General features: G+C 52.9%; 2 protein-coding genes across 2 annotated transcripts; both read right to left on the bottom strand.

Annotated features, from left to right (window-relative positions):
- Nucleotides 1-5,214: 5,214 nt before the first annotated feature.
- LOC144148582 (uncharacterized) lies at nucleotides 5,215-6,639 on the bottom strand. The gene has a single exon (XM_077680097.1). It carries the CDS (start codon nucleotides 6,637-6,639, stop codon nucleotides 5,215-5,217), a length of 1,425 nt encoding a protein of 474 aa, XP_077536223.1.
- A 6,053-nt stretch (nucleotides 6,640-12,692) lies between these two features.
- On the bottom strand, nucleotides 12,693-15,182 carry LOC144148581 (endothelin-converting enzyme 1-like). The gene has a single exon (XM_077680096.1). The coding sequence runs from the start codon at nucleotides 15,180-15,182 to the stop codon at nucleotides 12,693-12,695; it is 2,490 nt and encodes an 829-aa protein (XP_077536222.1).
- Between the last annotated feature and the right edge of the window lie 2,098 nt (nucleotides 15,183-17,280).

Here is a 17,280-nt window from a genome sequence, read left to right as displayed (position 1 = left end):
GTGTTTTGGCTAAAAAGGGTGTAAGGATGAAAAAAGGGTGTAAGGTTGCTCAAAAGCCTAAAAAAAATCACGCCATATCCACGGAATGAATGATGATAAGTGGGGTGAAGCTCGAGAGGGGGAGATCATCGGTAACCGTAACTCTCCCGTGAAAGTTCGCCCATTACATCATTAAGAAAGACGTAAGACTGTGTGCGTACATTGTACAAATCAACTTTTATTTTCGGAGTCAATGCTCCCAGGCCCAGACCTGGTCAAAGACCCCGCGCCATCGAGGACTACCCCGCACCTCGACCACAATTTGTCACGTAGGATGGGACACAACGGTAAAGAAAGAACTTTTATTTACGGCGAACTTGTGCCCGAACAAGACGAGAGGAAACGAGCAAAGGTCCTTGCGTCTCGTTCGATCTCGGAGAACGACTGCCTGCGTTCGTGGCGTGATCTCTTGCGTGATCTCCCCCTCGCAGTGCACGTGCGCTCGCGCCTCCGTTGGCGAACACAGACAAGCTCGCGCTCCCGGTGCCGAGTTTGCGCTGCCGGTTGCAGCCGGTTCTTGCGCGTGCAACGCGGCCCACTTTGCGACATCTCCGAAAGCATGCGGCGGTCACGTACCACGAGACACAAGGGATGGACAGACCCATGGCTTTAGGAGCTTCGCCCCTAAAAGGGTGTGGGCAGCGCAGTTACGCGTGACAATCTTAACCGGCTAGCTAGCCGCGTGATATACAGGCACATTCAACACGCACAAGTCACACTTGAACCTCAAATGAATTCAGCAAGAAAACCATTGGGATGCATAGGGAGAGCGAGTACATAGTTACTTAAAACTAACTTGCTCTTGCTTTTATAGCCAGCAGAGGAGAGTCCTCTGATAAAGTCGGTGGGCTTGTAGCAAAAGTCGGATATTTTAGCGCTAATATTAGCATTATGCCTTTTAATGTGAGCATATACATGTTAGCATGCAGATTTGCAAAAGCTTTTTAATCGGAGGTGGCTATTGTATTCAATAAGTCATAGAAGTTTATTAAACACCAAACAAATGTTCCACACCAATTCAACAGCCACCAAGAAGGGTCATTTCAATCCCTTTTCCCACGAGGGTGTAAAGCTGCAAATTAGGGTGTTGGAAACTAAGAAAAAGGGTGTAAAAGACCTCCAACTTTGGAGGTAATTAGTACCCATTTACTCGGGTGGACTGAACATTTTATACAGGCGGGAAGATGTTTTGTACCACCACCTCCTCCTCCTCCTTCTCCTCCTCTTCCTTCTCCTCTAAGGCCTCTCGCATTAACCCCCCACCGCTCCTGTCCTGCGCCACTCGACTCCACAGTTTACCCCCGAAGTTCCGCATTTCATCCCTCCATCGAGTTATTGGCCTTCCCCTTCTTCTACACCCATCTCTTGGTGTCCACTCTATTACCCTAATCGTCCACCGGTTGTCGGTTCGTCTGAGTAAATGAGCTGCCCAAGTCCATTTCTTTTTCTTTATTTGAACTATGATGTCGTCAACGCTAGTTTGTTCCAGATAGCTAGTTTCTTGCCCCTGAGTGTTATTCCTAACATTATTCGTTCCATGGCCCGTTGAGCCGACATAAGTTTGCTTACTAGTTGTTTAGCAAGGCGCGAAGTTTTAGCTCCGTACGCCATCACCGGCAGTATGCACTGGTTGTAGATTTTTGATTGTAGACTGTACATTGTAGATTTTTACCTAACGATGTTTAAAACAATATGAATCGGCATAATGTATTGCTAGCGGAGCTGTTTAAGCCTGAGCTGTGTTCGGTGGCGTAACCAAAAGATACCAAGAAAAATAACTGCGCCGCCTGTAAAGGGTGCACCACCGCTGATAGGGTAATATAATAGGGAAGCCGACTTTCGAGACTGTTCGAGTGTGAGCACAAGGGGCGCATGCGTATGCGCACATTTTTGTTTCGTGGTGCTGAAACGCAATAGAATTGGTGGAGCTTACGCTAGTGGCGCAAGGCTGGAGTAACAGCGGAGTTGGGGGTCGACCTAGCTTGGTTCTCCCTTGGTTCCCCCTTCACTATGACAGGTGAATGTCGCGTTCGTGACTACTTTTATGCGACGACGAGAGACACGCCAGCAGGAAGCGGAACGCTTTCAGGCGTTCACGGTCCAAACCACGATAGATGTGCCTCTCGCGTTCCACAAGCTGAGCTCGTCGTTACGCAACCGTCTGCCGTACGCGCCAGGGAGCAGAAAATGGTCGCACCTTTGCCAAAGCGACCCGCCAGCAGGACGTCACTCGCCAAGCACACCCACAAGACATCCGCCGCAAATCATGCTCCTTTCGCTGCACATTTCGCTGCACATTTCACTTGCTCGTGTTTTACCGATTCCTATAACAGAGGAATCAACCACGGTTTTTTAACACGAAAGTGTTTTGTCCCATAATTCACGAGGATTTTACTTACGTCATATCCGCAACGGAAGTGACGCCAGTACAATGACGCAAGCGGCCTGTAAAGGGTGCACCCCTGCACAGAGGGTCTTCTTGCGGGGAAGCAACCTTTAGTACTAAAGAGCATGTTACACTTAGGGTTGTTCGTTTTCGGGTTTTATATTTTAACACGAAAGTGTTTTTATCCCGGGATACACCAAGATTTCACTGACGTCATATCCGTCACGGAAATGACGCCAGTACACCTTTGCCGAAGCGACCCGCCAGCAAGACGCCGCTTGCCAAGCACACCCACAAGACAGCCGCCCACCCGCAAAACATGCTCAGCTGCAGATTTCGCTGCACATTTCACTTTCGTGTTTTACCGATTGCTATGACAGAGGAATAAACCAAGGTTTTTTAGATGCGAAGCATCTCATGCTTGGGGTTGTGTCCCTCCCTCCCTCGTTGTCACTGTCGCTGTCCGCAGTCCGCACTCTACTGCGCATGCGCGTCTCTTCAGCCCGGTCAGCGTTTTAGCTGACGTCCTCGCAGTCCACTATAAAAAGAAATAGTTAGGCGGTGCCCGGTTTCGATCCCACGACTCTCTGGCCGCAACGGGAGGTACGTGGCGCTCTTCCCACTGCGTTACAAACCCAGACGGGAGCATGTGCTACGAACGCGCCTTATGCCCTTCACTCATTCAAACTACGTCAAGAAGCTACTGATACAACGAAGACACGCGAAGCTGAACGTCAACAGAAACGACGAACTGAAAACTAATGGGAACTTCAGTCTACCCCATGGCTGCTTCGCATACTACTCAGGGTTCCCCTACGGGAAGATGGTGTAATTTTTTTTTGAAGGGACAGACAACCGATTTTGTCACGTATATGTTGTCTAGCTCATAAGAAAGCCAGCGTTTTATATAGCCCGGTAACCACAAGCAATTTTTAAACAAATTGGCGGAAATAATTTTATTTGGCAGCAAACTTCCTGAAATCGGAAGGGTGGCGGTTCGTAGTATCGAAACTTGACACTACAATATGTGTCCCTGTCACGTGACCTGCAAACGTAGCAGCTACTGTAACTGCTGAAACGTTTATTAAGTGCGAATGCACTTTATAAGCGACCCTGAATTCCGGTGACCGCCGTCCGTCCACATAGCAACAGCTGCGGGTGCGCGCGCTCCTCGTCTTCCTTGGCAACGGGGGGAGATGGGCGCGCGCTGCCTGGCCGCTGACATGGCACATACCCACGTGGGGGATTGGCCAGGAATCGGGCGTGAGAAGGGCTAGAGTACTGACACGAAATTTCAAAGCTGAGATCCGCTCTAGCAATCAAGTACAACGACAACACAAATAGGTGTCTGTGAATAAATGCATCTTTCTTTCTTTGTAGTTGTGTGTGTGTGTGTGTGATCTCTCTTTCGCGAACATTACCGAACCGCGCAAATTCAACTCGTGCATTCGCACTTTCACATTCTTCCCCTCGGGGAAATGCGGGGAAATTTTTTTTTACGTATTGAAAACCTTTTAACACAAGTATTTGCATCAGGTTAAATTGTATATGTACTTCTAAACATTATTTTGAAATTTTTAAATACACGCCGCCCGCCGTTGCTGGGTGGCTCTCAGTGCGGCTCACTGAGCCTCCATGCCCAGAATCAACGGCAGCCACGGCAGCGTTCAGGGAACAGACCCATCGAAGGATCTTTGACGATTGTTCCTGAGTCAGGGGCGTTTGTTCTGCCAAAATATTTGATTTCTGTTTCTAAATACGCCAACGGCAGCTTAAAAAAAAAACCGTCGCGCCCGAGAAGAATCGAGCTTCCCACCTCCACAACGTGAAGCCATATTCTACCTATCGTCTATCCCAAAAGATGGCGCATTCGTGCAAAATAGACCGTTGCATTAAAAAAAAACACAAAGGAACAGGAAAGCCAGCAATTCAAACTTTTTTAGCTGGGGTCAAGTTTCTAAATATTGTTTTTCCTTTCGCATACAGACAAAAGTATGTTGCCGAGCTACTCGAGCTACTCTATATCATGGTTGCCAACATTATTTTTGGGAGGGACACATACGGCTCGTAGTTCTAAAAATTTCGATTTAAAAAGTTCTAGGGCGTTATCAGAAAAACCGTTTCTCGTCAAGGTGCTTTAAGTGATGCCCTTCCATTTGGGATAGACAATATATACTCGACAAAAATCGGTTATCAGTCCCTTTAAAAATCCGGGTACCCTCGTCTGTCAGCAGCTGGGCTGAAATGTCCAAAGAACCATGCAACGCGGGAGAACAAAAATGTTGTTTGGGTTGTCGCTCCTGAGCAACAGGGGACTCAGTACCTGGTCACACTCCTATAAGACACTACAGTGAACCACGGGCTTAAAAACCATCGCGCACCAAGACGAAAAGTTTTATGTACCTATCAAAATGTTCGTAACGATATCACTACTACACTTAAATAAACAACAAACAAGAAAGATACTTTAGTTAAGCTAGTTATCACTAAATGGCCTCACCGCTGCGAGGTTTTTATTTTTATTTAAAGAAAATTGGTGATACACTATTACTGAAAAATCAGTTCAGGCCGTTACATAGGAACATTTTCAGCTAAGTGTTGTGGTAACCGTGCAACAGTGGCGGAAAACAATCCCAAAGGATGGGCATGTGCCGGTAGAGGAGAAGGATGTGGCGCGACATGACCTAGGGCAGAACATGGCGGACTCGGCTGGACGGACGCAGAGGGATCGGCTGAGGAGTGGCCCTTGGCGGAACGGGACTCCCAGTAAACGTGTGGTTTCAGGGGGCTCAGTGTCTTTTTGGGAACCGTGGCCGGGTGCAGGAACCCCGGTACCACATTTGGCGCCCAACGTGGGGTCGCTTGCGGTCCCTCCAGAAGGCATCGCCCCCGGCCTCCATGCGCGGTGGCCCGTCACCCATCAAGCCACCGCCAGGGCCCTCGTCATACCGTCGCTTGGTCGGGCGCCGCATCAAGCCGGGGCCCTCACCAAACCCGGCGACCCGGCCCATCTTTTGCTGCCGAAGCTCCTCGCGTTCCCGCTGGATGCGCTCCCGTTCGACACGCAAGAGTTCCATAAGCTCCCACTCGAGCTTTTTGCGCTGCACGCGGATGCGCTCACGTTCAGCCTCAATGCGGAAGATCTTCTCGCGCCGCCAGCGCTCAAGCTCCCTCTGGCGGAAATACGCGGCTCCGTCCATGTTGCGGCGGAACGGCTCCCGGTCCCTGAAGTCGGTGCCCACGCGGCCGCGGAATGGTCCCCGGAAGGAGGGACTCCGGATAAACGGGCGCCTGAAGCCTCGGATCGACCGGAAGCCCCGGATGAATGGGCTGCGGAAGAAACGGCCGCGCCCGAAACGCTCGCGTGAGCGGCTTCGACTGCGTCGCCGCTCCTTGTCGTCCCTGTGCCTCCGGTTCTTGCCCTTCCCTTCCTCATCACGTTCCTCTTCATCTGCCTCTTCCTTTTCCTCCGCTGCTTCCTCTGCAGCCTCTTCATCCTCAGCCTTATCAGCGTCACCGTCTTTAGCAGCCGCTTTGTTTCCTGCAGCCTCTTTGGCCTTTGCCTTGGTAGCTGCCTTTGCCTTCGGGGTGGTCTCTTTCCCCTCCTTGGCCGCCGCTGACTTGGTAGTGCCCGCAGTGGTGCTGGCTGCGGCTGCAGTCTTGGCTTCGGATTTGCGCAGAGCACCTCCAGGCCCGTGCTTGGTGCGCTCGACAGAAATCATCTTTCCGTGAAGCTCCGTGCGATGCAAGTGCTGGATGCACTCGGTAGCCTCCTCTGCGGTACTCATGGTGATGAAGCCGTAGCAGCACGCACCGGGCGTCTTGGCGTTGGTGACAATATTGGCCGAGGTTACCTTGCCGTGCTTGCCGAAAAGCGCTTCCAGGTCGGCGTCCCGCGTCGTGTTGGCCAGCCCAGTCACCCACAGATTTCGGATCGGCTCCTTGACTGCGGCCGCGGCTCTGGCGGTCGCTTTGACGGCCTTGTGGCCGGCTGCCTTCGTTTTAGCGGCCGCCTTTTCCGGCTCGGCTTTGCTTCCCTCGCCGGCTTCCTTCTTGGCCGCCTCCACCTTTTTCGCGGCTGCCGTCTTGGTAGCGTCACTCGGTTTAGCGGTCTCGCCCTCGGCGCCCTCTTTGGCCGTGACGGCCTCGTCTTCCTCGATGTCGGCGTCCAAGTCGTGATTGCCGTCGGCGTGGACGATCAGCGCCTCCGCCATCTTCGTTGTTGTTGTTGTCGTTGTTCCTTATATTAATGGCGCATACCCAACCAGGGGATCGGGCGAACATGAGTCGTTAAACCGAAAGAGATTACTGACTAGATACATTACTCGAGGAAAATTATAAACATTTGGAAGCTTTTTTTCTTCTTGTGTTTGAGGAATCGAGTTTGAAAATTAGTCATTATTAAAGTAAAACAAAAATGGAAATAAATAAATAAATAAATAAATAAATAAATAAATAAAGAAGAAGAAGAAGAAGAAGAAGAAGAAGAAGAAGAAGAAGAAGAAGAAGAAGAAGAAGAAGAAGAGGAGGTGGAGGAAGAGGAAGAGCAAGAAGAAGAAGAAGATGGAGGAGGAGGAGGAGGAGGGGGAGGAGGAGGGAGAAGAAAACAAGAAAAATATTCAGAAATGAAGACTTTTGGAGGGCTTAGGTGAGGTGCCAGAATAAGAATCGAATTACGTTGTGAATCTTTTGGAATTTTATATGAAGCGCAGAAGAGCAGAACAAACACCCCAGCGGCAATATACCGTTTCTGAAGCCCCAAATGATAATAGAGCCGGCACTGATAATGCCAATCCCAGCACCTCAAGGAGCTGACGTCTGAGGCTTGAAAATCGTCGACTCCTCCTTGGCGTTCTTTTTCTCCTTCGACTCATCGTCATCAGCGGCCGCTACGGTGAAAATGGTGAAAGAAAATTTCACATCGCGCGAGACACCAAGCGGCCGCTGGAAAAAAGACACACCACCGAGAAGAGAAAGGCGAGGGCGGGGTGCGAGCAGGAGCTGCGAACCCGGGAAGCGCAGGGCGACCGAGACAGGGCACGGTTGGATTGGGCATTCCCACGTCCAACGTCCGGTCGACGTGCCTTCCGTTACGAGACCGTCGCCACCGGTCACCAAGGCGAGCTGCCGTCTGGGTGTGGCTACCCACTCGTGTCCGAGCCGGTAGCTCGTCATCAACGTCATCATCTTGGTGTTCCAACGTCTAATCCGTCCAGTTACTCTCGGCTCCTTCTCAGCATCCTCGAAGACTGTGTCTCAACCTTTTCTTCGGAGGGGGGGGGGGGGAGGGGGAGATTGCGGTAACCGTGCAACAGTGGCGGGAAACAATCCCGAAGGATGGGCATGTGCCTAGAGAACAGAGGGATGGGGCGCGACATAACCTAGGCCAGAACATGGCGGACTCGGCTGGACACTACGAGAGTGCTCGGTGCAGTGTGTGTGAACGCGAAACTGCGACCCTGACCCATATCATGTGGGGCTGTGACTGTGCAGTGCGCGACGGTGGGGGGGATAGACAGGACCCACAGGACCCGTACCCACCGGACGTGCGCGAATGCGTGGGCTCTGCGGAGCCCCAACAACAGAGGAGGGCCATCCAGCGGCTCGAGGCGGCTCTGGCTCTGCAAAGGCGAAAGGGGGCCCCGCGCCCGCCCGTCCCTCCCGGCACTCCGCCCTCCCATGCGGGAGGTGGGGGTCGGGGGCCGACGGTGGCGGCCGGGAGCGCTCCGAGTAGCTCGAGCGGACGCCGAGACCAACCGCCTCGGGGTCTAAGCCCGACGCCCTAGGACTTTTGCGACTTGGGGTGGTTAGATAGAGGGGACGCGACCGAGCCCTGCGTGGCCGGGAATCGTGTCCTTTGCACGCCGGATGCCTGAATAAAGTTCCATCTCTCTCTCTCTCTCGGCTGGACTAGGTGTGCGCAGCCGGATCGGCTGAGGAGGGGACCTTGGCGGAACGGGACTCCCAGTAAAGGTGTGGTTTCACGGGGCGCAGTGTCTTTCTGGGAAACCGTGGCCGGGTGCAAGAGCCCCGGTACCACAGTGTAGAACTTTTCGCATTGAATAACGATGTTTTTTAAGCCCTTGGGTCGGGAATTGGTTAGTACCCGCCGTGGTGGTTCAGGGGCTAAGGTGTTGTGCTACTGAGCACTAGGACGCAGGTTCGATTCCCGGCTGCGGCGGCCGCTTTTCTGACGGAGGCGAAAAGGGAAAACGTCCGGCCGCACGTTTAAGATCCCCAGGTGGTGAAAATGAATCCGGAGCCCGCCACTACGGCGCGCCTCATCACCCGTTCAACGTCGGCGCATTGAACTCCACAATCAACCATCCAATGAATTTGTTAGTCCCATATAAATGTGTTCACTCAGGTGAGCACCCTTAACTTTCCCTGCTGACAAGACTGTGGAGGGGCGGGCTCTGATTTATTGTTGTACGCCAAAAATAAGCCAATTCTTCTCTCCCCTCCCTCTCCCTTCATTGAATATTTCAGAAGCACGCAATATACAGTGCTGCATGGTTCTCACCTTTATGAAATTCAGCGTTAAAATGCAAGAATCGTGTGTATACTTTTGTATGCCGTACCGCAGAACTCTATGCCACGGCATGGGTTCGAAGTTTTTCGGGGTGACTCAGAAAGTGGTGTTTTGCCCATAGGCGACATTACCTTTCACGCGACGCACAGCGCGACATAAGAACAGGTTTTTATAAATTTCACCAATGTTCTTTATGCACCCACTTCATTAAAACCATGCTCTTCTGAATGGGGATTTTCGTGCAATAGTATAAAAAGTCACCAGCAAGGTGTATTTAACGCGTTTGCGAGTCGCGGTAGGTTTTCCTTCGCTTAGTGCAATGGAGACTCAAGTAAAATTAACGGTAAAAACCTTGGACGGCGACGACGACGGCGGCGGAATTCTATCAGGTATTTCGTGAAGAGTTCAGCCCTGTTTTGGCAGTGGTCTCCGAAAACATTAAAAACACACATTGCCTCCATCTCCCCGCGAGGGAACCCTGGTGTGATGCGGCGCATCTGGGGATTCATTTGGCGTTTCCATTGGGTTGATTCTCTACATCGCGTGAAACGTATTGTGAACGCGCAGGATGCCTTCCATCACATACGGACGTTGTCATACACGGGAGGATGGAGGCAATTTTACATTTTCATGCACATGCATACGCGAAATGAGAGAGTACACGTGTTTCAGCGGCCACCACCCGGTGCAATATTCACTTAGATTCACTTATATTCATTTAGATTTTTTAGTAGCAGTTTGAAGAGTGTTTATTTAATTAACTATGTGGTTAACTGTGTTTCTCGTACAATAGGTGTGTATTTAATCCTGTATCGAAGTTAATTCCGTTAGGTATGAAGTTGTACACCCTGTGTTTCTCTCTGGTCTTCATTCTTACATCGTTCGTATATCTTTTTTTTTCTTTTTTTTTTGTACGTACTGCTCCGCCGTTGCTGTCTTGTAATTGCTTCCCGGGCCCCGTCAAGCTGTGTACAACAGCTTTTAGCCCAGGAAGCTTCTCAGGAACCTCTGGGAAATAAAGACATTGACATTGACAGCGCTTGAAGGAGCGGTGACCGCGGAGGAGAGTCGCGCATGCGCGCACATGCGCACCGGAGCAGCTGTTAACGCAGCGTTAACGCAGCGAAGCGCGCGCCATCCAAGCGCACCAGCAGTCGTTATCTAATGCGCCGGAGTGAGAGTGTTGCACACAGCTATGGGAGAGGCGAACAGAGGAGGGCTGCGGACGGACGCCGCCGCCGCTGACGACGACGCAGGAGGGACATGCCTCAGAGCAAGAGATGCGCCGCATCTAAAATGCTGCAGCCTTCTCTGCGGAGCAGTAACTTGTTCTTCATACCCAAAAAACCTTCCCATGATACGGCACTAAATGTGAAAGACTTCAGGCCGATCAGTCTATACTCTCGACAGACTAGAAAATACTATAGCCCGTATCCTGTATCGACGTCTGAAGACAGACATCAGCAGTGTGGTAGGCCCTCATCAGACACTCGGAATTAGGGGTAGTTCTATCAACACCAACCTGCACCGTATAAGAACCGTCTGTGAAGCGGCAGAGTCCGGCATCATTCCTTAACTGTGTGTCCGCGTGTGTGTGTGTGGACATATGCTTATACATCACCTGCTGAATCGTTTAATCATATTAACCCATCGAAAAGGGCCGTATCTAAAGTGGCCGCTTCCTTACAAAATTTAAGCGGTTGCGGTACCTCCTATGCCCGAAGTTAGCCTCATTAAAATCCCTTATTTTGGGAGACAAGTACTTTCCGAATCATGGCGGTAGCAGCCTCTTTCTGTGAGCACGAGGACGCGGGTTCAATAACCGGCCGCGGCGGCCGCTTTTCTGATGGAGGCGAAAAGGAAAAACGCCCGTGTGTACGAGATTTCAGCGCACGTTAAAGATCCTCGGGTGGTCAAAATTAATCCGGAGCCCTCCACTGCGGCGCGCCTCATCGCCTGCGTTGCGTCGGCGCGTTAAACCCTACAATCAATCAAGCAGTCTACTTCTTAGGTCATTTTTGATTCTCTGCATTCCTAGCGGTGGAGTTCATAACAAAGAAGCATTCGTGATAAATTGAAATAAGAACAACGGAGCGCGTGGCTTTCAGTACATGCCGCGCATCCCATGGCGAAGGGCCGCTTATGCAGTGCGAACGAACTACCAGAGTTTGTGTCCAACGCTAATATGGAAACCCCGTCGTTCGGCGTGTGAGCGTTTTGGTTTGTCTTCCCACCGCGTTCGGTGCCCGCTCACGCAAGCTTTATCTAACTTCGTTGCTGCGATGAGTGAAAACGGTGCATGCAGCTATATTTCCTTCGTTTCGTCCTGAGCGCCCAACGGACGATGGAAGTACGATGGTCTTTCCATATCAAGGTGGGATACGAACTCTTGTAACTTGCTCGCACTGCGCATACCCGGCCCACCGCCAGGATGCGCGGCATGTACTGAAAGCCACGCGCTCCTTTGTTCGTTTTAGATGCGACTGCATCTCATTCACTCGCCTTGTCCCTGCATCCGGCGTCGTCGGCGTTGTCCTCGGCATCCGCCCCTCCTCCATTCTCCTCGCCGCGCGAGCTGCGCTCTCCGCCGCTTACCCCCTCTCCTCTCCGATAGCGCACACTCTCTCGCGAATGGCATTGGATTGGATTCGATTAGATTGGCTTGGCTTGGCTTGGATTGAATTGGATTGGATTGGATTAAAGTGGATTGTGTTGCGTCATAGCCGCGGCAGACGCACTGGCGCCGGCGCGTCCCCTCACCGTTATGCGCGCTATAAAACGCGGTGCCTGCGCCGCTCCGCTCCATCGTTCCAGCGCCGTTCCTCCGCTGTCCAACGCTGCAACGTGAACCCCCTATGCGTCGCATCTACACAGGGGTTCCCGCGAGGGGAGGTGGGAGTTTTTTATTCAATTTATCACGATAGTAGGTGATGCGCAAGGCACGCAGTGCCTTGCGCATCATGGGTGCATCACGGGTGCATCATGGGTGCATCATGATGCATCACGCATCATGCCTTGCGCATCAACGCAGTATGGGTAATCTTATCTAGTGACACTAGGGAGAACCACCCCGGCCGGCAGTTATCTGCCGCGTGGCAAAGCTCAGTCACAACAATAATCAATCCCGCGTAGTCTGAGAATGCATGCTCACGAAGATTGACAAGCGCCTCCCGCGTTCTTCAGCCGATGCACCCGTTGACACCAAATAGACAAGAGTCAGCGTGTCGATTCGGCAATCCGTGGCTGCTTTCGTGTTTTGCGAGTGTTATCAACGCAAATTTGGCTGCTATGCCGTCGTGGAAGAGGCCGAATTCGTACGGACGTGCAGGTCGTAAGTTGCGCGAAAAATGTCATTGGGGCGGGGCGTAGGGGTGGCCGAGCGCGCACACAAAAATACGTGAGGGGTTTCTGCCCCTTTTTGCCCCCCCCCCGGTTGCGGCGTCAGTGATACCTAATGCACGTACCAGTTATAACTAACATATTGGGAAACGGAAATTCCTTCGTTATATCCATTTTTCGCTTTATCTGGACATTTAATATATATATACGAACGGTAACGGGAAACGAAGATTTGTTCTTTATAGCCGGGATTTCGTTAATACCGGGTTCGCTAAAAGTGGGCCGTACTGTATCGCCATCAGCTTATATCAGCTGGTGAAGCGCACGCCTAAAAGGCGAGAAGGTCTAGTCAACAAGCACATTCAGCCAATCTGCAAACAAAAGTATATGCTCCATTTATTGCGACGTTAAAATGTCACCGTCGGTGGTGAACCACTTCGGCTTATTCCTCTTCCACACACTGCATCGATGAGCCGGGTTCATATAAGTGCCTGGCTTGCAGTGAAAGGCTTCGGCGAATTCAGGTAAGTTCCTCAGCGGCACGTTAACACGCCATGGAGCTGGCGTCACGTGGAACCTTCGCTGCTGCTTCCAAAGTTCTTCGTCCCTGGAGTCGCAGTGGGCTGCCGCAAAGTTGTAAAAGAACATCTGGTCCATCGTAGGACCGCCGGTAGTTGCCACACCAGGATGCCCACTCACGTTGCGGCCAACAATGGCGTCACCAAACGCGTCTCTGTAAAGCCGGAACAGAGGGTACGCAACGGCGTTGTCGAGGAAGTCCATCTCCAAAGAGCGCATCGAGCTCCCTTCGACCAGAGCCGTTTGGTGCTGAGACTCGACGCAGGCGCTGGCGTTCTCGTACGCCTCGATGGTGCCAACGCTCCACCACGCGCGATGCCGAGACTCCTCGTCCACGGAGGAGCCGCTCCGTGTCAGCACCTCTAGAACGCCACGGACAACGTCTGCCGCGACAACGCCGTATAAGACGGGGTGCAAGACGTTGCTCAGAGGGTTCAGAAACGCCACGGTCGCCTGCGGCACGACCAGAACGTTGCTGACTTGTAGGAGCTCGTAGCCGGCTCGGAAGGCCGTCAGCCTGTACCGGTTGTCGTAGGCAGGTACCTTGGCGTTGCCCCAGGCATCCCAGTAGGCGGCGGAAGCCGTCACGTATAGGGAAAACACGATACGAGGGAGGCGTCGTTCATCCCAGAAGCCATTGCCATCGCCGCCGTCAGCTAATGTTTGTGCAGAGGACGTTAGCGTGACGTTGGGTTGAAACAGAGCTTGCCGATAGAGCTCGTAATCCACCAGGTTGCTCTGGGCGCCAAATTCGAAACGCATCGCCTGGAGCTTGCGGGACGCCGTCTTCCGGTCCAACGCGTTCACCCACGAGTTTCCGGACTCGACCAAGCTGGTGATCAGATGCCTGGAAGCGTTGAACAGATGCGTCAGCTGGCGGTCCATGTGATTTCGTGGCGTAGTAGCGAATTCCTTGCCAAGTGTGAGCTTGGCGACGATGCCCACGCCATACTTGAAGAGTCTCTCCAGCAGGACGAGACAAGCCGCCTTTCTCACGCTAATGTCGGGAACGTCGTCATCGTGGCCGAACTCGAGCAGAAATTCGGCTTCCTCACCCAGAACAGGAGCCAGCACAACGACGGTTTTGAAAACGATGTAATTAGCGATCACTACGTCCCAAGTGCCTCTCATGACGTGGCCCAGGTTACGGAAAAATATAGGGTCGTTTACGGTCACCCTCGTGTGATTTCCAATGTTTCCGTTGGCGCTGACGATGACCTCATTGAAGTAGGCCGTCCAGTCCCAGTTGTCGGCGAGAAAGAGGTCTTCGAGGGACGTGGGTTTCTCTCGCGGAGGCATCATCAGCTCCTCTTCCGAGGCCAACATGAAACTTTCCAGTCGCTTCTCAAGCTGCACTATCTTCCTGGCCGCCGAACGGGTTTTTCCAGGTGAGTACAGGTCAAGCGTTCTTGCGACGAAATCGGCGTAGAGTGAGTCCGTGGACTCGACAAGATTGGTCATAAAGCGGCGATACAGCGTCGCCGGGGCAGAAAGGACGATCTCGAAGCCTCCAGTCATTCTCATCCCGCTCGGGCGCGCCACATGAACTTGAAAGAGCGGGTGAAGCCTCAGATACCTGTCTGCAGCGGCTACCAGGCTTGCGAGTCCTCCGCGATGCACTTGCCTGACCGGCACTTCTCCGTTGATCCCCAGCACTTCCAAAACGACGGCGAGTTCCTCCGAAACGTTCCGCGTGACGTTCGTCTCCTTCGCGCATGCGCCGTAGACCCACATCATGCGCGAGAGGAAGTTCTCCCCCGGCCCACCGGCAGGCTCGCCTTTCAGCTGGACGTAGAACCGGAAGAAGCGTTCCACGTCCGTCATCAGCTGCGCGGTGCTCAGTTCCGCAAACGGCCGCGTCGACGCGTTTCCCATCCTGAACCAGCGGGTGGCGTCGCAGGCGTGCGCGTAGAAGTCGTCGCATGGGTCTTTGCGTTCGTCCAGGGCCCGAACGATGTAGTCCCTGTTCCACCTACACAACTGCGACCGGCACCAGTCTTCTTCGTAACGCTGGCGCGCCTTATTAGCGACGCGGTAACGGAATGAGGACCTCATCGTGTGCAGCCCTTGCGAAGTAGAGTCGGCACCCGTGCCCTCATAGAGGGCACCCATGGCCTCGCGCCCCGTGAAGAAGAGGACGGTGGCGCCGATGAAGACGCTGCACCCTGCGATTGAGACGAGCACGAGGGCTGGTGGAGGGACCGTGTCTGCGTTGTTACGAGCGGCTGCGGGGCCGTCCGTCGCTGGCTCGCGGCGACGCTCATCGTTAGCTACCCGTGGTTCGTCCCTCCCTGCGGGGATGGACATGGTTGTAGTTGACAGTGATCTGGCGAGCAATGGACAGTGAACTGCTGCAGCTTCGGATAATGGTGATGATGACTGCGAAGATGATGACGATGACGACGACGACGACGACGACGATGGTGGTGGTGGTGAAAACGTTTTATTGAGCTGGAATGGAGTTAGTTGAGCCGTTCCTCTCTTGCGGGGGGCGTCCTCAGTCCAAGAGGCCCTGGGTACGTGCTGCCAGTTGCGCCCGGGATATCAGCTATAGCTGGTCACCCCGCATACCCACTTGGCCAAGAAGAGTCTTTTTCCTCGTGAAAAAGAATTAGATAAAGCAATAGTAGAGCAGCATAAGGTATTTAGTATGTAGATTCAAGAAAGAAAGGGAAAAAAAGAAGAAGGAACGAGAAAGCAAAATAAAAAGTCAGCCTCATCGGAATAATTTTAGCACGGCAGACGAGCCGTCACCGAAATGAATGAATGGCGTGACAAACATCCCCATGGCAGTGGCCTAGCTTCGCGCCCCCGAAAGACAGCAGCACTGGTAGAGTCAACGGCACTCCAAGATGTCGCAGGGGAGTGTCCAGCAACCTTCTTCGATGATTAAAAAATCGGTGGCAAAAAAAAAAAAAGAAATGTTGATCAAATTCAATTTCGTGGCAAAAGTGGCACAAGGGTGAGGTTGTTAGATATGCCCGATATATAGGTATAATTAAGTGGGGGGACACCACAACGAAACGAGGTCAGCGAAACTTCGCACGAGCGAGTGTGGCAAGTGCTTATTTTCCAGCGGTACCTCAAATATTCGAGTTCAGGGGAATTGGAATGGAATCAGACCACCGGATTTCGAGCGCTGGATATGGTGGCCCCAGCACCGGTCTCTTGGATTTTTTGCGCGTGACGGGTGCAGTGTTGCACATATGAGAACTTTTTCTTATGCCATAGGGCAATCTTTCGCAAAAAATGGCCATCATCGGCAGAGTCATACACGAGCAGATGAATCGCGAGAGTTGTGACACCATTTCTACAAAGCCTGGAACAAACCAACCCCGCCGCTACAAGCCGAAGCCCAGCTAAACACCCTAGATGAGATCATCCATCAGCGTCGTTCCGCTCGCCTGCTAAAGCGTGGATATGTACCGGAGGCAGCGGCTCTCGCTGCGTATATAGGCCACGTTCCTGATACGATGCCAGCCTTTTCTGCGGCTAGACCGCCCTGGCTCTACCATCAGGTGACGGACAACAAGCCTCTGGCAAGGCTACATGTCCGAACCTCTGGCCTTCATCAACCTCCGGATGCAGCCCTCCTTCATGTCCGTCACTGGGCGCCTGCGACGCGGACACGAGTCATACAGGCTTTCGTGGACGCCGGGGCACATGACTGCCTCGTAACCACAGCCTTGGCTTGTCCCTCTCACCGAACCTTAAACCAGTGCTGCGCCTACGAGACCCTCTGACCTCTCCCAAGCCTGTTGGCAGAACTTACTGCAATTCGGGATGGTCTCCAAGCGCTCTCATCGACTGTAACTACCGGTGTGAAACTGGAAATTTACACGGACTCAACGACGGCGATACGTGATCTACGTCGCGTTGCGCGTAGCACCAGCATGTCGGCACGTATTCACGCGATCCTGGACACATACCCATGCCCTGTGCGTGTATTGTGGGTTCGCCGGGACATGCTTCCTGCCCACATAGCGGCGGATCGCGCCTGTCGCCGTATAGACCTACAAAGGCCGCTGCCACTTCTTCCGGTGTCCACCCGAGAAGAACTGCTGGTGGAAAAGGAGAACCTCCGCCGCGCCACGCGTGCTTTACTTCCACCGCGTGGAACCGACCTCCCCAGTGGGCTCGCTCGCTGGGAGGAGGTCCTGCTGCGGAGGCTGCGAGTTGGGGTGGCATTATCCCCAGCAGTGACCCACGCTTGGCCTGCCCGCTATCACGCACCGTTTGCGGACACCTGTCCCTTTTGTACGGTCCCTGCGTCTGAAGCCGACACGAGCCACCTTCTATGGACCTGCCCTGCCCTTCAAACCTCTCGCCTGCAACACCTCCGGGGCACAGGGCTCCATCCTGGGAGACCCCCTGATCTACAGCGGTGGATATGGGGGCCTCAGTA

The sequence above is a fragment of the Haemaphysalis longicornis genome, unplaced genomic scaffold, assembly GCF_048455015.1.
Source record: "Haemaphysalis longicornis isolate Haplotype H1 unplaced genomic scaffold, Haemaphysalis longicornis Haplotype H1 scaffold_8, whole genome shotgun sequence".
In the NCBI taxonomy this organism is placed as follows: domain Eukaryota; kingdom Metazoa; phylum Arthropoda; class Arachnida; order Ixodida; family Ixodidae; genus Haemaphysalis; species Haemaphysalis longicornis.
Note: the sequence above shows the minus strand (reverse complement) of the source record. Positions and strands in the feature narration are given on the sequence as shown.